This window comes from Pipra filicauda, unplaced genomic scaffold (assembly GCF_003945595.2).
Source record: "Pipra filicauda isolate LSUMZ 115617 unplaced genomic scaffold, ASM394559v2 scaffold353_size752799_pilon, whole genome shotgun sequence".
Lineage (NCBI taxonomy): Eukaryota > Metazoa > Chordata > Aves > Passeriformes > Pipridae > Pipra > Pipra filicauda.
Genome location: NW_024104480.1, coordinates 631,916 through 658,943, shown reverse-complemented (window position 1 = coordinate 658,943; position 27,028 = coordinate 631,916). Strand labels below are relative to the sequence as shown.

Below are 27,028 nucleotides of genomic sequence, written 5' to 3'. Positions count from 1 at the left end.
TGCTCTCACCAAAATTAATGACAGAAGGGTTTCTCTGCATTGCAGTGGAACAAAATAGGATCCTAATATGTAGATGGCTCTACCTACACTTTACTTTCTCTGAAATAAAACCATCCCATTTTACCATGACATGTCCTACAGTGACAGCTGGAGCAGGTTTCTCTTGCCACATAACTGGACTTGAGGAGTCCTCAAGAAGAGGGCAGTTGAGCCAGGCAAATTTTCTTTATTCTGCCCACTGTTCTCCCCTCACACACTCCCTTCCTGGAGTCAGCTCTGTCCCTCCAGCACTAACAAAGGCTCAACCTGGAAAGAAGGCCAGGACCAAGCCTATCACTAGAACTTCCTGCATAAAGGGAAGAACAGGAGGAATAGGACCTTTCTTATCCTTTCCCTTCCCAGCACAGACACCCTGAAACAAGAAAGTGGCCTCACCTTTTGCTGTCCAGTCTTGGCAGCCCAAGTCTTTACTATGTTATGGAACAGTAGAGATGTTAGCAACAGTAGGGATTGTACAAAAAGGCTACTTTTTGCAAATGACCCAGAGTTTGGCAATCCACTTTTACAGCCAGCTCTGCTGTCAGTTCAAGCCACAGGTCTTCTAGGGAAATAATGTAGTCCAAATCTGACCTGATTCCTTTGTGCTATCTTTTGTCCTTTCTTCCAACGGAGAATGGGCTTGAGAGCAGGTAGTTCCTTGTCCTCTTTTCCTCTTTCTATCACATGTTCCCAAAGGTTGTACGCAGCTTCAAATACAATTGGAGAGATGACGTCTTCGACTCTTTTCTGTACAAGAAACCAAATAAATATTTCACCAGTGCATGCAAGCAAGCAGGTTTCCGTCTACAACAATTATACATTCAATTAAACCAGACCACTTAATTAAACATGCAATTAAACCAGATTCAAAACTGCAGACAGAAGGCAGGTTTCTCTAGTTCCTTTATTCTTCTCCAGGCCAAACAGCAATAAGAACATAGAACAAACAAGTCAAAAGATTTAAAAAAATTAAATTAGATTTTTTAAAAAATAGTCATTCTTTTGGGACTTACTCTTGAATCCACAGAAGCAGTGGCATACTTGGCACATTTATAAATCTAGTGGTTTTCAATAAAAGACATTTTCTTAAAAAATAAAATAAATTAGAAACCGATTCCAATAATCCTGCAGAAGCAAAGAGCAAATCATCTTAATCTCTGGGGTTTCTAAATCCTAGACTTTGACTGAAGTCACCTCCAGTGAGCTCCACACATTAAAAGAACAAAAAAACCTCCATCTTCCTTTGTTGTTTTGCAATATCAGTGAAATGAATGGACAGGTAGAAATACCAATGTGGTTATAAAATAAGACTACAGACCTGGAGGGGCAAGAAAGGCCATTTTCCAGCACGGTTCTCAAAGCAAAATTCACAGTTCCCCCCCCTTTCAGTTTGTAAAAGAAGAAAGTTTTCAGTTTCTTTATTATACCTATTATTCTTAGGTTTCATACCAGATGTATTAAATGGTGCCATATTATTTGGCTGATGGGAAAAAAGGATTGCCTTTTCTTGTTGCTGGAGCCCAAGCCACAAAACTCATACCATTTGTCATAACATGCATTGCTTAAATTCAGTTTGCTGTGCAAGGACAAAGGGCTCATTGTGCTCTGTTCAGTCCTGACTTTCAAAATACGATTTACCAGAAAACAGAAGTGGCAAATGCTCTATCTTTTCATAGGCAGACATTCCTCTTAAATTTGAGTTACTTAAAAACATAGCATGTAATCAGTGCAGATGAAATTGAGGCAATAAATAAAGATCATAAGTAAGCACAACAAATCTCCAAATGGGCCAGCTCTCAACTTCACCTTGCATTGGCAATGGCCTTCTCTGAACACAGCCTGCCAAGCACTAGAAGCAATTGAGATGCAATGCCATTTAAATTGCATCTTCCAGATGGGTAGTAACTGGCTTTCAGACCACTCTGTTTGATCTGTTTCAAGGCAACCATTTGCTTTCTCCAATATGTTGAGGGGCCACAGATCTCTGAAGTCAGACAAAGATTAGTGGCTAACCAAATTTCCAAATCATCAGTTAGCTGGGTGAATAATAATAGAGACCAGGCTGGCTGATAATTACTCTCCTGCATCTTGAAGCCTTCAGCCAGCCCTTAAACTCCCTACCCTAACACCAATTTCCGCCAGGGCCCTGAAGTTTAAACTGTGCATTGCTTGGAGTGGTTTGTGCTTTCTTGATAACAGACACCGATCAACAGCAGACATAGCAGCAGTGGTGATAGCTCAGTGACCTCTTCCAAGTCCCACAAAAAGGACCATGCATGCTCTGCAGCATTGTGAGTCCTTTCAGCAGAAGAGACACTCGTACCTGCAGCCCCTTCCACAGTCCCATCCCCAGGGTAAGAACTGTACCATACTGAGACCACTAAATAACAACACTACAACTCACAGAAGTCGCTAGCTTTGCTTTCACAGAAGTGTATTAATTTAAGCAAGGATTGTATCAGCCTACAAGAAGACTATGTAAAGAGAGAAACAACTATAAAAGAGCATGCCATGTAGCAACAGTCAAATACAAATCATCAGGCAAATTGCCACCTAATCCAACTGTATGCAACCAACTATGTGAACACAATTAAAAATGTACAGAGTGGGTTAAATTAAAATCCACCTACAGTTTTTCTGGCTCTATTACTGCAGTATGGTAAGAATAAGTACTTAAGCACTTCCAAGCATTTTAATATGATCTTGCAGTCCAATGCCCTTTAAAGTCAAAAAGTTCCTATTGACTTTGATGAATATTAGAGTATGCCTATTTTGTTTGCTGGTGTCTTTTTCTGCTTTGTTTTAGTGGTGAAATTGTGACTTCTCCCTCACCACAGCCCTGAGGAAATACATTTCACATAGCTGTGAGAAATATCTCTAATTAAAATTTCAGAGATGGCCAAATGAAGTGAAACAAAGAACTTCATTAACAGCACACTGAGTGCACCAAACTCGTGACCAGGTTTGAGCACACCCCAAATGGGAGGGACGAGCCTTTTTAAGACCCTTTGATTTACATAACCACTCCCTCGCTCCTCCCATGCCAAGCCTCCCTCTTTTCTTCCTTAAAAGGTCATATAGTCTTCTTCTTGCAGTCCATTGGTTGTTTTGATCAACCTATCAAGTTGTTTCCCTGCCTCCAGCCTCATGGTCCCTTGGCAGTGAGCCCAGACTGGTCTTACTGCCTTACATACTTTCCTGCCCATCTTCACACCCTAACTGTAAGTAACAGTAAGTAACTGTAAGCAACCCTGTAAGCAGAACAGTAAGCAGCCCACCAGTCCTCAGCCACAAAATGGCTCCCCAACTCCCCCAAAAAAATGACCTCCAGGTATCTCGGCAGGGGGCAACCATGGAAACCCCTGCTTGTAATAAAAACGTCTTATTCATTTCCTACATACCAATTGTCCTTAATTAAGAATAAAACTATGAATGCTACCCAATTATTAATTTTGCCACATGTTCAGTTCCTTCCGCTCACAATCCTACAAAAATGAAGGCAACAGTCTGTGGGATATGTCCTGGAGACAAGACAGTTCTGCTTCACAGGTACACCACAGACTGTCTGGAATGCAAGCACATAAAGAGAACAATATTTGCCCAAACACAATCTGGAGAAGTACTATTTTAGGTTGAAAATACAACCAGTTCCGTCCTCTTTCAGTCTACCCAAATGTATCTCTTCCAGTGGTGGAATCATACACTGATGACACAAGCCACAGATTGCTTTTAAGTATTCCTAATTTCTAGGAAGAAGTCCAAAGATGTAATGAGAATCAGCTTTGAGATAGACTAAAAAATCCTGCAAATCAAGAAAACTGTATGTAGTTTTTGTATCAGTTACATAGCCCTAATGAACTGGATGTGCCAAAGGATATATTTTCCACAATGAGCTTTTACATGTAATCACCATTTTTCACCACAACGCCACTATGCCGAGGAAGTGTTGCAGGTTAAAGACATCTCTTTAACCTACCAAAGAAAAAGCATCCCTGAAAAATCATAGCATATGGACAGCACAGATTCATTAATGAAAAAAATATCTGAAAGACACTAAAACCAGAGTAATATCCAAGGAATTCAAACTATCAACAGAAACAACTATGCCATTAGGGTTCAGTCAGTAATAGCAATAAAAACCCAGTCTCTATAGACTGGATCTCACTAAACTGGTGCAGATTTTCACTGTGCCTGAATTAGAATTGGGGTCCTGAAGCTGGGATGCTATCAGCAATCCTGTGCTCTTACAAGCAGTTTCTCTAGGGTGGTAGAGTTTTTTTCCTTCTCTTTCAGACCAGATTCCATTCTGGACATCAGAATTTTTTGCAATAAGGCATCTGTGGAAATCAATACACTTCAGTCCCAGTACATTACCCTCCTGCCAGTATCCTTTCCTGCAAGGGAAACAGCCCTAGCCAGCTGCATCCTTTTGCCGGGATCTTTTATCTTTTCCTGTGAGACACATTGCATGACATCACTCTGAGTTGAAGAAAAAAGGTGTTTTGGTATGAATAAGCTAGGGTTTTATCAAGAGTATTTCAGGATGATCCCTCATTAGTACCTAGCAAAGACAAAGAACTCAGAGTTAAAAAAAAGCACACTTTTAAGAGCATCTAAGAAAGTAATAAAGCATCTAGAAATGTTTCAAAAGACATCATGGTCCTGAAACCTTGCCCTAACAAATGTGATAACAAAGGTTTGCTATCTCCTCTCATAGAATAATCACCTCAAAGAATTTTTTAATGTTGTGGTAGTAACTGTGCGCAGCCACATATTTCTTTCTTTTTGTTTCTCTGACTTAGCAGAGGAGAAGTAAGCAAGAAAGCAAAGCCTCTGCCAGATTTATGACTGCATTTCTATTTGGCTTTAGTACCAAAAAGTCCTAAAAATCTAAAAAGTAATTGCAGAGCAATGATCAAATGTCAGATCTGTGATTCTGAACATCATTTCCAATTCCCTCTTCAAGATGGAATGTCATAACCGTAAAAAATAATTTTGGGCACTTTTCATTGGCACAGCCTAAGGCACTTCATGACAACACAATCATAGGTACAGAGTCCAGCATCCTAAAGCCAGAATGCCTTGGCGGACAGCCACTGCCTTCTCCAACCCTAACTTCATGCTACCAAGAGCCCACACACATCAGGAATTCAAGCAAATTTGGACGGAACAGGACAGAGTTTTTGTCAAGGGACAGGATTTATTCAACTCATGGTGCAAGTGGTTGCCAGACTGGATATCATTTCATCTATCTTTCAGCTCAGTGCCACAGTACACTCAGGGGACTGTGCATGAGCCCAATAAATCATCCTATCTAATCCCCTTTCATCTACAAGGTGAAAGTCTCCAGGAAAGGACTCTGGAGAGTGCAAAATTCTATTTTTAATTATGGCTAATGGGCTGAGAAATAAATTGAGATGTAAATAATCGTCACAATCTACAGCAAGAGTCTTGCAGGAATGAAGGATGAAATGTGGTCCTTTAAAGCAATGAATATGAATTTTTAACAGCATCAACTGAAGAAATACACATAATCCTCAGGGTGACTTCTACAGTTGCTCCTTGCTTTTGTTCTTGTTCATGTCATCCTGGAGTTTCTCTTCTCTTTCTCTGTGGGAAAGCTCTCTGCTCTGTTGAGCCTTTTTTCTACTCACTCTGACCTGATCTGAGGACAACAACCCATGCACAGATTCCAGAGCTTTTACCGAATTCAGAACAGCTTTTCAGTACTTACGAGAATCAAGCTCTGTTTAGTCAAATGACTAAGAATGAATTCCAGGACCTGGTTTTTAAAACACTCAACTTGAAACTTTTAGTCCCAATGTATTTATTTCATGTGCTAAATAACAAGCACTAATAATAGACCACAGGAATTTTTAGTCTTAAAATACACAGAATACATTTGACAATTCCAATTTAATTGATAACATAATAATGCTGTAAAATGTATAAAAGACATTGTGCTAATGCTTATCCAGCTTGCCATTTTAATCAGCTCACAGGTCACTACCATGTAAGTCCTCATAAATAGTTCCTTGATCAGTGATCTCAAAATAACTCAAATGTCCACCAGCCTTCAGAAACAAAGGCCGCTACTGCCACAATTTATCAAATCAAATATCTGCTGTATACATTATAGCTTATGAATCAATAAGATGACAGTGCTTGACTTTAAAATGAACTGTCTTCTCCTATTATTTCAGTCTCCCTTTCTAAACTGAGTCATTCAGGATGAAAGGCTTAAGTGCCATGCAATTCAGTAAGAACATTAATTAGACAAATTGGCTTTAAACTGAAAGTTTTTTAAACTGAAATTCATTTCAGATGAATGAATGTGTACATGACATTCTAGTACCTGAAAATGAATATGGTGGAACTTACCTTCCTCGCTCTGCTCCTTGTTGAGCACTTATTGAGTCCAAGTTTAGATCCACTGGTGTCAATTTCCAGTGCAAGTTAATATTTTCAACCTTCTTTGATACAGATATTCTAGGACTTGTAATAATTTATTTCAGACTGGCATAATTTTAGCATTGTTGTTTCCCCACTGTGCAGGCATACAAAACATGGTCATGCGAATATCATCTAGAAAAGATCTAGTTTCCATTCCACACACAAGCTGGGGATTTTTAAATACATATATTTTTCAATTTATTTTTTTAAAATGTTACTGTAGTTAAAGGGGGAAAAAAAACAACTGCAAACTCTTTTCTGGAGAAGAGGTAGAAGTAAAAGTTTACTTGATTAGTAAACGCTTATTTACAAAATTACTGGTGAATTTTTTTGTCAAATTAATAGTATATGAAGGCAATCAGAGGCCTGATGTTTCAATAATACATGTTTCTGTTTTGTTTTAAGATATTGTGCTAGCTACAATTCAACAAATAGGTGAATAGTCTTTGTTGCTAAATTTCAACTATTATAAGACTTCTGAAGAATCTCAAAGTTTAGAACAGGGTGTCATATGCCCAAGTGTTATTTAAGGGTAGCATTTAAAAGAATGGGAATGCTTTCTTTATCCTCTTCCTAAATGCTTCACACCAGCACACAACAGTTTCCACTAGTTCAGCAACCCCTCTCCGCACACACAGAGATAACTGGAAAGATGTTCTGGGAAAGAAAAAAAGCAAATCCTGGGGAAATATTGTGTCAAATAAATACCAGGCACCCAGGAGCCTGCATGCACTGAGAGAACACCCTGAGACTCCAAGGAAAGAGCTGAAAGTCCAAACCTAATCTGAGTACAATCTCACTGTGAGTCTAAGTGTTCATTGTTCCCGATATCTGGATTCCCGCTATCAGCTGGTGAATGATAAAGGTATTACTGATGTTGACATCGTAGAGATTGCAATCAGTAGCGTAAATATTCCATATCAAAGGTTACAAAGGCTTAACAGTAATATATTAGGGTATATATTTCATAGTAATCAGTAAGAAAAGTTACTACACGCCACCCAAATTAGATATTATGTATTAGTGAGCTCAGATCTTAATTTTCCAGCTTAGACATAAAACGTATAATGACAATACAGATTCACATCATATTTATACATTTGAATGTTGGGTCTTTTATTGGACCTAAAGTTTTCAGTTATGCTTTTATCACTCATGCCCTTTCTCTCTTTTACAGTTCATTTTCAGTCATTCATTGGGGTTCTTTAGATGAAAAATACAGACAATTCCTCAACTATCTAAAGTCATGCTACTCCCCTCTGAAGAAAACAACTCTCCTGGGTTGAGATGCCCAGCTTTTTCCTGGTACCAGGCAAGGCACAACCAATCTCTGTAACATATAATGAGACATCTGCAATATCGGCAATACAGAAACACAAACCATTAGAAAGCCCAGGAGCTGATGAGTATTTATGAAATTAAGACCTGAACTTAAGTGATTGAAGAGAACCCAAGAAGGAAGAATAGGGGTAAAAATTCAAGCTTCTATTTTATTCTCTTTCTGAAAATATAATCTATTTCAACAGGGAATTATATACAGAGTAGAGATAATAATTAAATCCAGACTCTTCCTGCACATATGTAACCCTATCACATACTTGTTTTTTCCACTGGAGTTTAAGACCCTTGGCTCCTGAGTCATCATAGATGATAACAGGTCTGCTAAAAGTTCAACATATCTGTGGACCTGGGGGAGTGGCAATTAACTTCATGGTTAATTTCAGCATTCATATAGTGTACTTGCTGGTTCACTCTCTTGCTTTTTTCCTATACACAACTAGATAAAAACAGCTGTGTGTATATGTCATCCACAAACTTCCAGTGCAAAATCTCACACATAAGCTGTCCTCAGAGCCAAGGACTGAGATGAGGACTGACTCTCCCAACCCTTTCCTGAAGCCACAGCCCACAGGGGCGGTCAGGAGCCCTTTTTGCTAGTCCTCTACCCCTTTTGCTGTGTGTGGCAGGTCAGACTGGAGGCACAATGTAGCTCCACATCTGATGATTCCTGATGACACCTGATGACTGCTGTTCGAGTGACGCTTAATGGCACTGTGCCCCTCAGTCTTTGCCTGAGCTCTATCTGCTTCTACACAGCCATAAGTAAACCTCTGAGCTACCCTGTAGGAGAAAGCAGCCATCCTTCCTTCATCCCCCTGCTCCAGATGGACTTTCTTCTTCCCTTTGAAAAAAAATATGGCAGAAGCACTTTTATGAGCACATTTCAAGAGGCAACAGCAAGTAATCAAAAGGCTTCTCCCAAAATCTCTACAGAGGACAAAGGAGAAGGACACACTTCTCAGTGTTTCCCACTGACCATCCCATTAAATGCCTGCTCCCTTTTGGAGATGCCTGTCACTTCTAAGGGAAAGTAACCACCCAACGCAGGTTTATATGAATTGAGACAGTATCCCAAATCTCTTCATGAATATGGATCTGTAGTGGTTTAAAAGTGCTATTCCCCAATTTAGTGTTTCCACTGAATCACTCCAAACCATGCTTACTACCCACTTCCCCTCCTTCTACCCCCTGCAGCAGGCTGAAGAGGAGAATTGGAAGCACAAAAGGTAAAGATCACAGGTTGAGGTAAGAACAATTTACTGGAAACAGCAATGAAATAAGACAATGAACAGTAATAGCAACAATACTAATGTCAAAGTGTACAAGAAAGAGGAGGATGATTCACATGCTCACCATGCAGAAAACGCATGACAAGATCCAACTGCTCCCTCTGCCACACTGCATAACCCAAAAAAGGTACCTCTTTCCCCATCCCCAGAAAATGACATGAGGTGGTACAGTAACCTCCAGGTCCTAGCCATGCCCACTCCTGGCTACTGCCAAAATTAAACCTTTCCTGTCTGGAGCTAGGACATTATCCACTTCTACTATCTACATCATGGCCAGATCTTACACCTTCCAAAAGTCCAAATAAATAAATAAATAAATAAATACACACACACACACAACACACACAGAGCTATCATTTCCATAGTCAAGGGCCATCCTTCCAAGATGTCTGTTAAGTTCATTTAGTCCATAACTATAGGTTCTATCTGTTTAGATGTCTTCCAGGGCAAGAGGGCTGATGAGTTGTTAGCCGGTTGCAAGCTGCATCAGCAGCTCACAACTGGTGTATCTGGAGCAGGCCATACTCATTGTCTGTGGTAGTTATGGCATACAGTGGCAGTGTCATTCAGCAACCAATAACATACAATTCAACATTACAGTGTTCTCACCCAAAAATCAAATCCCCTTGAGGTACACATGGTGTTTCCCTAACCTACCAAGTGCACCCAAGTCCTTAAGCAAAAACAATCTCACAGATGAGTTTGCCTTTGCTTGAGGTGGCACTAATCCAAACTGTCTTCCCTAACATAAATTTCTCATATGCACCATGGGGACTTTATCCTCTTGTACCATATGTGGAAGTTTTGATTGGACAGGGCCAGCTTGGTTATTGGAGACTCTAGTGTTAACTAACCAGGTGGGCTCTGCTAAATGTAGATCCCAATGCCTGAAGGTCCCACTACCCATTGCTTTCAATGTGTATTTTAACAGTCCATTGTACTATTCAATTTTCCCAGAGGCTGGTACATGATAGGGAATATGACATACCCACTCAATAACCACTCTCTGGCCCAAGTGCCTATGAGGTTATTTTTGAAATTAGTCCCATTGTCTGACTCAATCTTTTCTGGGGTGCCATGTTGCCACAGGACTTGCTTTTCAAGGCCCAAGATGGTGTTCTGGGCAGTGGCATGAGGCACAGGCTATGTCTCCAGCCTCCAGTGGTTGTTGCCACCACTGTAAGCACATAGCACTTGCCTTGGTGGGTTTGCGGGAGCGTGATGTAATAAATCTGCGAGGCCTCCCCATATTTATACTTTGACCATCATCCACCATACCACAGAGCCTTTACCCACTTGGCCTGCTTCACTGCATTGCATGTTTCAGTTATGGATAACCTGGGAGATAGCATCCATGGTTAAGTCCACCCCTTGATCACAAGCCCATCTGTATGTTGCATCTCTTCCCTGATGAGGCGTCATGGGCCCACCAGGACAGAAATAATTCACCTCTATATTGCCAATCCAAATCCACCTGAAACTCTTCAATCTAGGCAGCTCAATCCACTTGTCCTGTTTTGCAATATTCTTCAGTGGCCTGACTCTTGAGTACATGTGCATCTACATGGTGTACTTTGCCAGCCAACTTCTCTACCTGGGCAGTGATATCTTGCCACAATTCAGCAGTCCAGATGGGGCTACCTCTGTGCTGCCAATTGGTCTTTTTCTATAGGTCCAACCACCCCCACAGAGCATCTGCTACCACCCATGAGTCAGTGTAGAGCGTTGGTCATTTCTCTTGTTCAGCAATATCTAAAGCCAGCTGGACGGCTTTCAGCTCTGCAAACTGACTTGATCCACCTTGTCTCTCAATGGCTTCTGTGACTTGCCACAAAGGCCTTCATACAGCCGCTTTCCATTTTCAATGTAGCCCTACAATACAGGAAGAACTGTCACTAAAGAGAGTGCATTATTTTTCATTTTCAGGTAGCTGATTATATCACGTGTCACCTTGTCCTTTGATGATGATAGTGTGAAATTTTTGTCTTCAGGTCAGTTCGTGATGGCTTCCAAGATCTCAGGGTGACTGGGGTTTCCTAGTCAAGCTTGCTCTGTGATCAACCTGACCAACTTTCTCCACATGGCATCAGTGGCATGATGTGTGGAAGGGACTTTCCCTTTGAACATCCAGCCCAGTACTGGCAGTCAGGGTGCCAGGAGAGCTGTGCTTCAGTGCCAATCCCTTCTGAAGCAGTTTGAACCCCTTCATAAACTGCCAGTATCTCTTTTTCAGTTGGGGTGTATCAGGTCTTGGATCCTTTGTATCCCCAACTCCAGAACTCCAGGGGTCATCATCGAGTCTCCCTGGCTATTTTTTGCCAGAGATTCCAGAACAGACCATCCTCCCTGGCTGCAGTGTAGAGCACATTTTTCACATCTTGTCCTGTCCTGACTGGCCCAAGGACTACTGCATGAACAATCTTCTGTTTAATTTGTTCAAAAGCTTGTTGTTCTTCAGGACCCCACTTAAAATCATTCTTCTTCTGTGTCACATGATAGAGAAGGCTTACAATCTGACTGTAATCTGGAATATGCATCATCCAAAAACCCACAGCACCTAGGAAGGCCTGTGTTTCCTTCTTGCTGGTTGGTGGGGACATAGCTGCTCTTTTGTTGACCACATCCACTGGAATCTGACAACATCCATCTTGCCATTTTATTCCTAAAAACTGAATTTCCTGGGCAGGTCCCTTGACCTCACTTTGCTTTATGGCAAAACTAGCCTTCAGGAGGATTTGGATTATCTTCTTCCCTTCCTCAAAAACTTCCTCTGCTGTGTTGCCCCACATGATGATGTCATTACTGTACTGGAAGTGTTCTGGAGCCTCACCCTTTTCCAGCGCAGTCTGGATCAGTCCATGGCAAATAGTGGGGCTGTGTTTCCACCCCTGGGACAGTCAGTCCAGATGTACTGGACGCCTCTCTTGGTGAAAGCAAACTCTGGCCTACACTCTATGGCCAAAGGAATGGAGAAAAGGCATTAGCAATGTCAGTGGTGGCACCACTTTGCTGCCTTGGACTGCAGTTCATACTGAAGTTCCAGCATGTACAGCACAGCAGCACTCAGTGGTGGCGTGACTTCGTTCAGGCCACAAGAGTCCACTGTCAGTCTCAGTTCTCCATTGGGCTTATGCACTGGCCATATAGGATTGTTAAAGGATGAGCGAGTCTTGCTGACCACTCCTTGGCTCTCCAGTTCACAAATTATCTCATGGATGGGATTCAGGGGGTCCCGGTTGGTGTGGTATTGTCGATGGTACACTGTTGTGGTCACAATCAGTACCTGTTGTTCTTCCATTCTCAGCAGTACCACAGCAGAAGGGTCCTCTAAGAGACCAGGCAAGGTATTCAGCTGTCTAATTTCCTCTGTCTCCACAGCAGCTAACCCAAAAGCTTGACAATGCCTGTTTGGGTCTTTGAAATACACTCTCCTGAGGTAATCTACACCAAGGATGCACTCTGGGCCAGTCTTAATGGGGTGTTTTTGCCATTTGTTCCCAGTCAGGCTCACTTCAGCTTCTAGTACAGGTAGCTGTTGGGATCCCCTTGTCTCCCCAGACATACAAATAGATTCTGACCCCACATATCTTGATGGCATCACGGTACATTGTGCACCAGTGTCAACTAAAGCCTCTTGTGGGTCTGATGTGCCAGGCCATCAGATTCACACAGTCCAGTAGATCCGACAGTCCCTTTCCTCTGCCTGGCTGGAGGCAGGGTCCCTGTAATTCTGGTCATGGTACTTGTTGCACAGCTCTTGTAAATATGAACTGGAAGTCCCTTCAAGAGGATCAAAAGTAACATCAGCCCTTCTAAGTCTGAGGACTTGCCCACTGGAAACTGGAATGGCATTTATCCTTGTAGAATTTCCTGTGGTGGTTTTTCTTCCTCTCAACTCACGTACCCATGCTGCTAGGGCAGAGGTGGGTTTTCCATCCCACTTCCTCATGTCCTGTCCGTGGTCATGCAGGTAAAACAATAGGTTATCTCATGGTGTGTACCCTCTCTCTCAAGCAGGGGTGCTGCTTGCTCCCAATAGCAAAGACTCTGGTCTGTACTATCAGAGCATGGGACACATCTATAAACTGCTGGTAGTCCTCTTTAAACTGCTGTAGGTCCTTGGACAGTCTTTCCAGAGACAAGACACAAGTGCGTAGGTTAGAGATACTTTCTTCATATAGCCAGAGTTTGGTAACCAAATTATCCACGCTTTGTTCCCCTTCTTTCCATGCCAATGAGTTGGCACACAGCAATGGTATGCTCCATACAAACTTCTGCCACATGGTTTGTGTACACTGGACTTCATCTTGATCTACAGGGGACTGCTTGTCATTTGAATCCCTTTAAATTACCTCCAGTAAATCTAATTTTCTCAGGTACTGGACACCTTGCTCCATGTCATTCCACCTGCTTGGGGAAACTACTACATCCTTGAAAAGATACCTTTCCTTCACGCTTGACAGGAGTCACCTGCAGAGCCTGAGAGCCCTCTTGTCAGTGCTCCCATCCCAGGACAGGAATCCCAGCTGCTTGGCTTCACTGCCCTCTAGTTTCACATCATATCCAGCAGGTCACTTTATTATCAGTAATCAGCCCATCAATGGGCTGGATGAGATCCTGCTACATTCCCTAGAATTGCAGTGGATTGGTTTGAGCATTTGTCTGTACCAACTGGCAGATGCCTGGACGACACTTTAGTTCTAACCTTGGTAGCTCCAATGGTCCAGGTGGCTGAAGCACTACTACTCAAGGAAGAAGACAGAAAGCCTAGATCGCTATGAAACATCACAATAGCAGCGGAAAAAAATATTTTGATAGATACTTCATTTTAAGGTGACCTGAAGTGAAGGCCTAACAATATGCTGTTATGAGCCTTTAAATGCCATTGTGACAAAAAGCATTTCATCAATACAGCTTTATAAGAAATTCATGTACAGAACAAGGAAATATTCTAGTTAAGCCCAGTATCCTGTAAAAAAACAGCACAGAAAAAAAAAGTAGCATTGTGTCAGGATTGAAAGTAAGCAGAATCATCCTCAGTAGAAGAGAATAGCTAGAGACGAAAGAAGGTTATCATCAGCATTTTTACTGACAGTTAATTCAGTAAAGGTGGTCCTTGGAACTCCTGCAGAGAAAACAACTCACTGTTCAGCCAGCCTGCCTACCTTCATGTATGCATCTGAGAGAGAGAGGCTAAGTGCATGAAAAGAATGATGCCCATACACTTTAATTTGCCTACTATTGAGATGAGAACAGTTTACTTAAAAAATCTGGAGGTATTTACACAGAAAAATATAAATCCTTCTTTTGGTAGCAGGAGAATAGATAGCACACAATAGGAGCCTGGGAGGAGTGTTGCTGTGGTGGTTTGACACTGGCTGGATGACAGGTGCCTACCAAAGCCGCTCTATCACTCCCCTCCTCAACTGGACAGGGGAGACAAAGTATAGGTCTATGAGCTGAGATAATGACAAGGAGAAATCACTCATCGATTATCATCATGGGAAAAACAGACTTGACTTGGGGAAATTAACTGAATTTATTACCAATCAAAATCAGAGCAAGATATTGAGAAGTGAAACAAATCTTAAAAACAGCTTCCCCCCACCCCTCCCTCCTTCCCAGGCTCTACCTCCTCCTCCTGGAGAGGCACAGGGAGATGGGGAATACGGGTTACAGGCAGTTCATCACATGTTGTTTCTTCTACTGCTCAGAAAGAGGAGTCCTACCCCTGCTCAAGCATGGGGTTCCTCCCATGGGAGACAGTCCTCTATGAACTTCTTCAACGTGAGTCCTTCCTGCAGGCTACAGTTCTTCCTGAACTGCTCCAGGGTGGGTCCCTTCCATGGGGAGCAGTCCTTCAAGAATAGGCTGCTCCAGTGTGGGTCCCACATTGGGTCACAAGTCCTACAAGCAAACCTGCTTCTCTCTCCATGGGTCCACAGGTCCCTGCAAGGAGCCTGCTCCAGCATGGGCTTCCCACAGGGTCACAACCTTCTTTCAGGCACTCACCTGCTCCAGCATGGGTTTATTCCATGGGCTGCAGGTGGATCTCTGTCCTCCTGTGGTCCTCCATGGGCTGCACGGGGACAGCCTGCCTCACCATGGTCTTTACCATGGGCTGCAGGGGAATCTCAGCTCTGGCACTTGGAGCACCTCCTGCCCCTCCTTCTTCACTGACCTTGGTGTCTCCTTAGTTGTTCCTCTCATGTTTTCTCACCCCCCTCTGAGTGCAGTTACATCTGTGCAATAACTTACTTTCCCCTTATTAAATATATTAACACAGAGGCATTACTAGCCTAGCTGACTGGCCTAGCCTTGGCCAGCAGCGGGTCCATCTTGGAGCCAGCTGGCATTGGCTCTGTCAGACAATAGGGGAAGCTCCTAGCAGCTTCTCACAGCAGCTACCCCTGTAGTCCCCCTGCTACCAAAACCACGCAAATCTAATACAGTTGTAATAATGTGACCTGAGTCTACTCTTGCACTATTAAATGGAAGAGGTAGTATTTATTAGTCTTAATCATCTTGAAAGGAGGATTTAAAATCAATATGGGTAAAAGGAAAAAGTGTTATGATTGCCTACTTTGTCACATGAATTTAAAAATGTGAACAGAACTCCTCTGTGATGTCTACTTTTATGTTTAATATCAATTCATGTTTCACATGCTAGGTATCAACTAGAAGCCTTCGGAAACCAGGACCCACAGTTTGAGCTTTTTACTCGTCTGTCCTACGGCTTCTGTACACTCATGAGTTGTGCTAGCTGAAGAGCTTGAGGAAACCATATTGTTCTGGAAACAATGAAATCTCTAAGGATGACAAACTCCCATTCACTATTCCGTAACACCCTAACTAATAGGAATTAATATTATTAATCAAGTACTGTTGAGGAGAACAGGTAAAGGAAACTTATCCATTACATAGCACAAGCATTATGGATGGTGCCAAGGACATTTTCTTAGCCCCTAGTTCTCCGATCCTGCACATACCTACATATCAGTATGCTGACAATCACCTCAGTAACACCCCGTTTCCATATCATCTCCTTCCCCACCACTTCTCCCATTCTCCTCTGATCATCCAGACACCATTTTGCTAACACCCTCCTCTCTTCAGACTCTTCTTACAACTAACATGAAACCAAAAGGAAAAAGAGGAAGGAATCGGAACATATTTCAGAAACCTCACCATTTATTTTGGCAACAGTAAGGCTTTTCCCATTGTTTCACTGATCATTCAGTGGAGAGGCAAGAGTCTCTTGCTCAGAAGCCACACCAGCGGATACAGCTGCCCAGCTCTCAGATGGCTGGGCTGGAGGATATTGTACAGTGACAAAGGACAATTGTTTACACCCACAGATGGGAGCAGGATGAACAAGTGTTTCTCAGGGGAACCAAGGAAAACCAAAACTTTCCCTTCAAGTTCCATTGGTTTAAAAACAAACAAGGCAAATGTTTCCACAAATAAGTGCAAACCATACAGTTCCCCAGATCAAAGTTGAGAGCTCTGCTCTGAAGCTGGAGGTACATTCATGGGGAATGGAAAAAAAAATGGTATTTTACAATGGCAATACTGTAATACGGTTTTAACTAACACATTCTCCTTTGATTACTTTTGATTATTTTTACATTATCCATTGAGTCAAGAGTGTTTATCTTAGTAGCGTTTTCTCAAATCCCATCTATCAATTCCACAACATGTAAAATTTTGGTGACAACACTCATTGGCGGCCTATGGGACTCCTCTAGGTGATATGCAATGACTCTAAATGGATAACCAGAATATGCTGTGATCAGGGGCAAGAGAAGAGAATCCAGTAAAACTGGGAAAGGACAGAGTTAACTCCTAGCATCTGCAGGCCCTGACAGCTAAATACACACAAATCATTGGAGAGAGGTCAAAAGAGATTATAACCAGTGGGAGTAATAAGAAGAAATTATCAGAAGGGAGGGGAGAGGGAGAGAGGGGAACAGGGTGTTGGGGATTGGTTTTTTTTAATTATTGTTCTGGTTTTAGGAAGATATAATATAACAAAATTCCTTAAAAGACAAGCTCATCTGCACTAGATATATCTTGCATTGTAGAGCTGTAAAATAATCTTGATTTGTCCAGATTGCTCTCCTTGGGTCTTTTGGTGTCCCAGAAATAACTACTACTTTCCTCCCAGTTATCATCATTCTCATGGTACCCTGAGCACAATACACACATTTTGTGAAGGGTTATGACACAAAATTACCTCCTCTGTATACAGCAACCCATTAAAACCCAAGAGCCAATACTGTGGAGAAAGGCATTTTTATATGTCTCAAGCATAAGCCAACTGGAACCAGCTGCATGGTGGGAGCCAAAAACACCTCTGACACTGACCATGGCAGACCCAGCTCCAAAGGAAACAAATGCTCTATGTTGCCCTCCAGTTTGGGTGTATGTAGCACAGCATCACTGTCCTTGGGTAACTCAGTTCTCAAAAACTGCATGCTCAGCAGCTCTAGGATTGGAAGCAGCTTTGGCGACAGCATCAACCACAATAAATATAATCTCCCTAGCTATGTAACTAGGTCAAAGCTGACGTTATTTCATTTTCAGGGGTGAAGTCTTTCCTTAATTTTCCTACTGCATAAACTTTTGGTACATATTTTTCCAGGATCTGTTCATTTCCAAATTGCCTGAGATGCATCATTGAAGAGCAGATCAGAGAACAGTAAGCATGTCAGAGAAAAACATCAGACAGTGCAAGGAGCAACTGAAGAGGCCAGGGAGTACATGTAGAGAGCTGCAAGTGCATCAGAAGCATGGCACTCAGAGCTTGGGAAAGACAAAGTGAAGGGAGGATGGAAAAGACAAGGATACCAAGGCCACAGGCCATGATGACAGAGCTCTGACCCTACAAGCAGCACATACCAAATTCTGAAAATCACCACCAGCAACCTCTAAATGCTTAGTCATAACTAAGAAAAATAGCTGTTTAGGGAGCTTCAATGGTCGGCTTCAAGACACAGACAGTCTTTCACAAAGGAGTCACAGGTCAAAAGCGTGTATTAGATTCCCTGCTCAAGCACCAATTATGTCACATGGCTTTGCCTTGGCTTGGACACCATAACACCAGTAGTGTGTTATATTCACAGAACTGTTCTATGAATTTAATTAAATACAAACTGACAGTGGCAAGTTACAGTATTTTTAACTTTATCTCAATTTCTTTATTACTTGTTCAAAAATTGCATCTTCGTTCCCAGACACAAAGCACATTCAGCCATCTTGTATCCCACTGGCTGTGGGATTTTATCATATTTCTCTGCTTTGGTACTGCTTCAAAACACCAGTACAGAGAAACTGATATTGTTTTGCTATAATTTGTCCCTGTTTCATCAACAGGAACCTCTTAGAAACAAACACTGGGGTACTAATGATACTCTTTAAATTCTCCTTTCTTAAAGAGGCAGTAATAGACTGTATAATTTAGTCTGCCTTCTTGTATATACCAGACATTACATTTCATTTGTTAATCTTCCACTATATGAAATAATTTGTTTAGCTACAGCATATTTTCCAGGAATGCAAATACTTAGGTCCTATAGTAATCTCCCTTGAATTTATAAGGTCCTGGGTCTGGCTTCTTTAAATGCATGTGACATCACATTTCAATCACTGGTTTCTGTCACACCTTTCTCTCCTAGATTACAAATAGCTTCTTATGTGCCTCTTGACCTTCATTAAAATAAATGTGTGAATAGTTTCAATTTCTGAGGCCTTCCCTTGGATACTTGAACAGGTTTTATAGTCTTTAACAACGTCATCTAAACAGAAAGCATCTCATCAGAGAACACACCATTCTAGCCGTAGGCAAAGTAGCGATCTATACAGAAGAAGAATCACTCCAAGGTACCATTCTCTCTGTATGCATACTCAAAGAACTCACTGCTCCTTTTTGTCAACCATCAGGCTGAGAAGTATTGGTCTGCTATGACCCTGAAATCCTTCTCAAGGTCCTCACTTTCCAGGAGACAAGCCCTTCTCCCCCTTAGTAGGTGGGACCCACATTCTTCATTCCTGGATGAATGACCTCACACTTAGCCGGATTAAAATAAACTTTACTTGCATGGTTTAGCATAGTAGCTGATCCAAAGCACTTTATAAAAAGGTCCCTATCCTCCCCTTTTAACCAAGTATTTTTGTGTTATCTGCAAAATGTAGAAGTAATTTTGTATTTATTTTCAGATCTTTAATAACTTTATTAATTTTAAGCTTTCTATTGATTCATTAAGATTATCATTAAAAGTAACCCACTTAATAACCCTGCAACGACACTTCCTTTTTACATCAGTCTGCTGTCTAAGTGTTAACTTTTATATGTACAGATTTTATACAACCTTTTCTTTTTTTTTTCTTTAAAATCATAGTGCCTAAAACACTAAGTAAAATTACAAGCTCCTAAAACTCTATTACATCTTCATAAATACCTTCACAAGTAAACTAATTTCATTATTCAGGGTTTGGGTTTTGTTCTTTTTAAATCAAGCTGTATTTGTTCCTTTAATTTCTTGAGCAATCATATGATATATTTGTATTTCCATTATATTGTTTATATGATGATGTCAATCTACATCCCTTCAGATTAGCTTTCCTACCCTTTTTTGGTAAATGGACACTTTAAAGCCCTCAATGCTTCCTGGAATTTCCCTCACATTGCAAGATTTAGGAAAAGCTAACAATACAGAGCCAGAAAGCTCTTCAGCCAGTCTTTGGGACTCTTAAGTTTCCAGACCATTTTAATGCATTCATTTCTGGTAAACAGTATTTGATATTTTACATATTTACAAATGCATTAAAAGCGGAGCACAAACTTCATGAAATATGATTGTGTTCTCCTCCCCCTTAACAAAATGCGTAAGTATTTAATGAAGCACTTTTGCCTCTGTGTATGAACAATTTTACTACCATCATCAAATCATGGCCCAATATTATTGCTAGGATTTATTTCATTAATGCATCACAACTTTATTCTGAAGAGGCTATAATCACAGAGGAAACACTCTCACACAGACTCTGAGGGGACAAAGTACAGCTGCTGTACCACAAGTACTGATGTTACCATTATAGGTAACATGGAGTAGCCAGGAAATAGGTTAGAAATGTTTTCTCATGTTAGAGATCAACATGTTAGGAAGGGATGTGAGTTGAGAAACCTCACTAAAAATGCACTGCACCTCTTCCTTTCCTCTCCAAAGATAAATGCATGTGTCCGAACAACTACTTTTAGCTTCCTCACCATCCAGACTGATTTCAAGTATGACAGCTTGAAATCTCCATAACCTGAAATCATGAAAACACCTAAAAATGAGAACATGAAGGCAAATTTATACCCTAGACTTACTGGTATAGTTTGTCTCAATAGGCACAGAGTATTTTACTAAGAATGGAAAAATGTCCTGTAAAAAGCTTCATACAGCACAGCAGGTGTTTAAACCTAGATGGCTGAAATGATTTATCACTGCCCACAGGTGATATGATTCTTTTTAAACATACCCCAGTCAGGCGAGGAAGAATAAAAATGAGACATCACAAGCAACAGGATGAAAAGAAAAAGCTTACTTAGCTCTATTTTGTTAAAAATATGGAATGATTTTTAGGTTTTCTTTTTATTTAAAGTGAATGAAATTTTCTTTCCATGGAAACCTGTTTTTAGCACTACTCATCAGTAAAGAAAAGACTTCTCTCAGCATATGACATTTAAAAAGGAAACAAAGAGGGAAAAATAAAGCTCATGTTACGGTAGTAGGTATCCACCTCCAGCAAGTTTTTCCAAGGCCTCTAAGAGGAAAACTCTTTCCATTATGTAGAAATAGCCTCAGTTAACTTTTCCACTCCTTTAACTGCCAGTTTGCAGCACATATCATCTCAAAGGTCCTTTATGTCTACCTTCTACCAAACTGACCACATCTTTTCCTTGGAAAAGGCATTAAAGAAAAAAAAACAAATGAACCCCAAACAACCAAACCAACATAAAAATATACTACAAATCTTCCTGAGGATCCTAAAGTAAAAAGTGTTCACTGTCAGCAAGGAACAGCTTGTGGCAGATGGATGAAATATTTTCTCAAAACTTCAAATCCTTGGGCAAGACAGTTAGAGTTACACATAGTGTTGTCTAACCCTAATGCTTTAGGAAATAATAATTGAGATATTTGTGATATTCTCTGTATACTACATATGCCACAATAATGTTATCCACTTTGCAAAGATGAAATTATAGAAAGACTGAAGGTTTGCCAGTTTACTTTCTTGGCTAGTGCTAAAGGAATATAAAACATAAAGCAATCTAAAACTAGAACATCAGTCCCTGAACTGAAGTGTAAAATACACTCTCGCTTTCCTAAAATCACTTCTTTCTGCTAATATAACACAAATATCTGGCTAGCCAGATAGCAAACAAAGTGCAGTGGAGGAAGGAAATGTTTTTGTAAAGAGTATGAGTGGACATAGTGAAAAGCATGAAAAGCAAAACCATTTTTCTCAACAAACTTGAAGAGCAGCCCCACAGCCCTCTGTGTGGAAACCTGCTGCAGAAGATCCAGGCACCATGCAGATCAGGAATAGGGCTATGGCCCAAGTACCTGGTCTGTGAATGGAACAGAGATCATAAGAATTAATTCCAGCTGCACGAATAATGAATCAAATCCTTTTCATCTAGCCATAGGTTTCCTTAATCTTTCACCTGACCTTCTCCTCATGAGTAAGTGCATGTGGGGAAAAAGGAAATATGCAAATGGGATTCTGTTTCTCCAAGAAGAAGCACTGTTGATAATCACCTTGTTTTGCTTTTGCTCTATAAAGTGTATCTGCTCCTTCCCTCATAGTACTAGAAGACTCCAACTCAGGCAAAACCCCCTCAGATTAGCATTTTGGTAGGCTTTCCAAGCTGCAAACAATTGAAAAGAGTACGTTCACAATGTCGCACTCGTAGGAAAGCAGCATCTTGACATTCAGTCTGTGTGCCGTGAACAATACAGCACGCCCTGGGAGTCATGATATTGCCAAACCACTCTGGTGGTGGACAGGTTTGTATTTCCAGATTCACCTTTTAGTCCAAGATGGATGTGTACTCTTTTTCATTAATGTCACAAGACAAATCCCAATCTTGTTAAGAGTCGATTTAAAGACATTTGCCTCTTTAACCAACTACTGGCACTTCACAATCTTACTTGGCCAATGCAGATTGAAAAAAAAACAAACAACCCCCCTCCAAACAAACTAACAAAAAAACCAAAACAAACCAAAACACAAACAAAAAAAAATTAATTACTTAAAAAAATGTACCAGAGACCCCATAAAAGCTCATGCACATCACTGCATGCCATTTCTCTTTTCCAGTCAGACCCACTGAAGTAGAGCTGGGTATTTAGCTCTTAGCTTCAAATTAGGACAGTGTGCTTGGCCTTGGGGTTTCACCTGACTTTGGTGAGGGATTTCCAAAGAGCATGTTCTCTGCGTGTACTGCCATCCACACTGCAGTGTGGCCCTCACCAGGGCAGAGTGGGTTTCCCCGAAGGAGCTCCATGTGCTGAGGAAAATCTGTTTTTTGGACAGCCTACCATCCGGAGCAGAGGGACAGCTTACCTGGGAATTATGCTTCAAGATGTCAATTCTTGTTTTCTTCACAGATACTTTTCCTTTCAAAAGACATATTTTATAACCTACAGTGTTTACCACCTCCTTCCCCCCCACTCCAGTAGAATAGGTGCTTACTGCAGCTGCTATTTAAAGATTGAAAGATTTTACTCTGCTGTGGTACCTTCATAGATATTCCCCAAATCCCAACAGCATGGCAGCTCCCTGCCACTTTTAGAGGAAGATACACGCTGTCTCTTCCCACCACGCTGTCTCTGGGGCATCTTCATTGTGTGATGTCAGCCCCTACCTACAGCCTGTCACAAACCAGACATTTTCCAGGCTCTGATTGTAAAAGTCCTTCCCTTGAAAGCACTCAAAGACCTTTTAGACCTTTATTTTATTACTATGAGTTTACTAGTAAGCATTTTTATTTTTCAGACTTTTAAAATATACTCCTTGTGGAAGACTATTTTTGTCTTCAGTAGTTGCATTTATGTGTCATGTTGAATGCAAACTGTGTAGATGTTAAAAAGATGAAAAAATAAAACAGCTCAAAATGTGTACTTTTCCAGCATTGCCCAAACCCAAGGACAAATAGAGAAAGTCCCATTTCTCTACTTCTCACACCCACACCACATGGAAAATTTAATTCCCCAAACAGCAACCTACCAAAAAGGTACGATAGTGCAAAAAAAAGGTGCTGTAATTGAAATCCTTTTGCAGCAGAAATTATAGCAGTTGCTGTGAGGCCAAAGCTGTAATTGTTGCAAGCCAAACTAAAGCAAAAGGACCAAAAGTACTGCAATTGTTTTGGAAAGCTATGAGGGAGGTTTCCTTTCCTTTCCTGTTGTTTAATCAAAGTAGTGAAGATTGAGGTCAAGAAGAGACATGAAAGCTGTACTACTGTTCTCTGCTGGGATCCAAGCTTCTCTGTGTTTTTGCAACATAATGCAATTAAAGGATATTCATAAATCATTACCCAAAAAAAGGGGGGGGGGGGAGGAAGTCCCAATCCTGCAATAGGCTCCATAATGGCTTAAATTCCTATGGCCACAGAGTAACTTATAATTTACATACAGTAGTTGAGAAGAGTGCTGCAAGCTAATGAAAAAGAGAAGAAGCAGGTGCAAGAACTCCATTCAAATCATTCTAGCAAAGCACAGTTGTAATATGGTGTCCCCACTGAAAAAGGTAGGCCGCAGTACACACAAAACCAACCTGAACCTCCCAAATCTCCACCATGTTCTAGAGAAACCCCGCAACACAGCCAAAAGTCAAATCTTTGGATTGGAAAACAGGTTTTACTTTGTTTGGCTATAGGATTTACATTGATCTACTTTTTTCCCCAAGATTTCATTGTTGATTTTCAGCACACTAAATAGAGCCCAAAGAAGACTTCTAAGAATAATTTAATACGGTTCCAGTCCTTCTTAGAGCGAGGGGATATACTATCAACCCAAGAATCTCAGCTTTAAACATTTTATCCATGTCTGTACTTCCCAGTTTCAAAAAGGACATGTTTCAGCTCCCATAGTATTTGCTGAGAGAGATCAGAGAGTATGAGATATGCTCAGCTGACACATAAGCAGACAATTCAGGGAAGGGCTTAGTCGCATGGTGCTGTTTGCAGCTAAAGCAAGCAGGATTGACTATTTGCCCAGAATTCAGCACTGCTGCAAAATCAGGTACTATTTTAAATTTGAACAGCACTGGCTCCACTCATGAGCTCTGAAGATAACCAGTTGTCAAAATGGCAATTATATGGAAATATTAAATGTGATCATACTTACTTAACCACAGATTTTGAATGTATCACTTTATTGGTTCTTCATGTATCTTCTGCAGTTGGTTAAAGGTTTTGTGGCTTAGATTTTTTTCAAACTATACAAATTCTATAAAAAGAGAATATGTTTGATTTTTTCCTGTATTTGAGATAAATTACTAGTTTAGCCAACAAATAAACCTTTGTAAAAGTATCCATAGTATATTACTTCATACCATGGCCAAGCATCCATTTTAAAAAAGCAGCAAAGTACCTGTAATTATTTGGTCCCCACGTACAAGAGAATAATCAGTGCTACTTTTGGTCACTTGATCTTTGAGATATTACTGAAAAAAATGGTTGACCTGTTCTAAACTACTGAATTATTGGCCAGTTTCTTAGATACAATGTCTATATTCCTTTCTTCCATAGCTTCTTATTTCCCTATATAAACCTATTTTCTTTGAGATAAAAGGCTACTGCAGATTATGGTTGTAATCACAGATATGCAGGACTCTGGAGACTGCTTCTCTTTCTCCTGAGATAGAAAGATAAATGTTGTTATATTCAAGGTTCAGAAAATCTGCAAAACCGAAGGAGAAAAATTGCAAGTTCTTTCAGTGGCAAAAAACCCTCTCAAAACTCTTTCTGACTCTATACGGAAGAGATTGAAAGTATTTAAAAAATTTACAAAAATTAATTCTATAAATAATTAATTCTGAATTTGAGGAGAAAAAAATGGAAAGAAAAATGAGGGAATGATTCATAACCATTTCCTGTGGAAATTACTATCCCAAATAAAAAAAGACTTTGAGTATAAGGTGATGGAAAAAAACCACCATCTATAGCTGGAAGACAAAACCCAAGTCTTTTGTTCTAGACTGTTTCTTCCCACATAAGCATACAAACAGAAGACAGTATTCTTTATAATGCTGTAATATGAAATGTCTGAAGCTTGAAAAACTGATTTTTTTCTGATCTTCAAACTTCTGGTTATTTCTGTAACTTTATAAAAAGCATATCTTGTACATAGTGTATTTTCTCAAGGCCACGTTAATGTCTGCATATAACTTGTCCTTGCCTGGAACCTCCAGTCACTCCTTATTCCCTGTACTTTTTAGGCATAATGCCTTAACTTTCCTACATTACAATTGTCCTCTCACTTACAAACATCATTCACCACAGGGAGTACAACTTGACTTAACTTTCATTTCTGAAAAGCATAGAAAAAATTCTAACCCAAAGAGAAATGTTACAATGAATAAACATTTTTAAAGTGTATTTCAGGAGTTGTAGAAATTCACAGCAGAATTCATAGTAAAAGCATTAGTGTTTATTGGCAGTACAACTTGCAGTTGTTTAGATTTTACATAGCTTTACTGTGAAATTCGTCCTTCCAGGGGTCTGAAGATGAGAAAATGCATATTTCAATTACAGCAATTCATTCTCATCTCAAACCAAGCCCATTTTTACCCAAACTAAGCTGAAGTGTCTTTACATCTCTTTATTGTGCAAATCCATTTACATAGAATAATCCCACTATTACCATAATGTTCCTGTTATTTTAAGTCATATGAATATCTGCCTCACATGTTTGACTATTCTTGTCCCCAAAAGCAGCAACTGCCATACAATCCATCTTACAGAACAAAATAAGAAAAACCACACATTTTCTTTTTAGTTTGTGCCAAAATGACCATGATGGGAGGCCAGTTTAATTTTTTGTAAGCCACAATGCTTGCCAGCAAAGCTTGTGTTTAAAACACAGCGTTTGTTATCCCATTGAAAAGTCACCCAAACATTCAATGCTCATTGGTCCAAACAACAAAAACTGCTCCCAAAGTCATCAGACAGACAGAACACACAAAGGGATTGGGTTTGGGATAGTTTTGTTTTTCCTCTAGGGCTGGCAAAGAAAGATTGCTCCAGTAATGGGGTAGGGTCAGATGTTGCTTACAAATAACTGGTTTTGTTATGGAAAATGCCCCGTGACAAAGTACAAACTACGGTGTGTTAAATTCTCTTCAACCTGTTAATATGAAACTCTGAAGAGCAACAACATAATGAAGAAACTTTTTCTTCTTTGGCATGGTATTCATAAGAAGTGGTCCCTTCTTTATACTTTAAAGACAACAGTCTTTCAAACTATTCCAAGAAATGCCTTTCAGAAGAATCACATTTCATATGAAGAAAAACCAGAGGAGAGGGAAATAATACAGAAAGATTTAAACCTCTTGATCTGTTTTTTTCCGTAAACTGCCTTAAAAAAGGGAGTTCATTTGCAAATTGAATGTGTAGACAAAAAATAAAAAATATGCACATGGAAAGGCACATTTTTAAAGTGAGAAAATAGAGTCCCTTAAATGTGCAGATAAAGCAAAGAACACTCAGAATAAAATAAATGGGAATAATCAGCAGGATTTGGAAAAATTATCTGTATTACAACTTGAGAGTATAACTGTGTAGTGGTAGCTAAACTAGCTTTAAACTGAGTTGCTGGTAACTATGTAGCTGTAACTATGCAGTTTTTCAA

At 40.4% G+C, this 27,028-nt stretch overlaps 1 protein-coding gene across 1 annotated transcript in view; it reads right to left on the bottom strand.

The window, feature by feature from the left end:
• Nucleotides 1–27,028, bottom strand: part of ITGA9 (integrin subunit alpha 9) — a 205,295-nt gene that overhangs the window by 93,544 nt on the left and 84,723 nt on the right. The window contains exon 16 of the mRNA XM_039384423.1: nt 631–786. Within this exon, the coding sequence (XP_039240357.1) occupies nt 631–786 (156 nt within the window). The remainder of the gene's footprint in view (nt 1–630; nt 787–27,028) is intronic.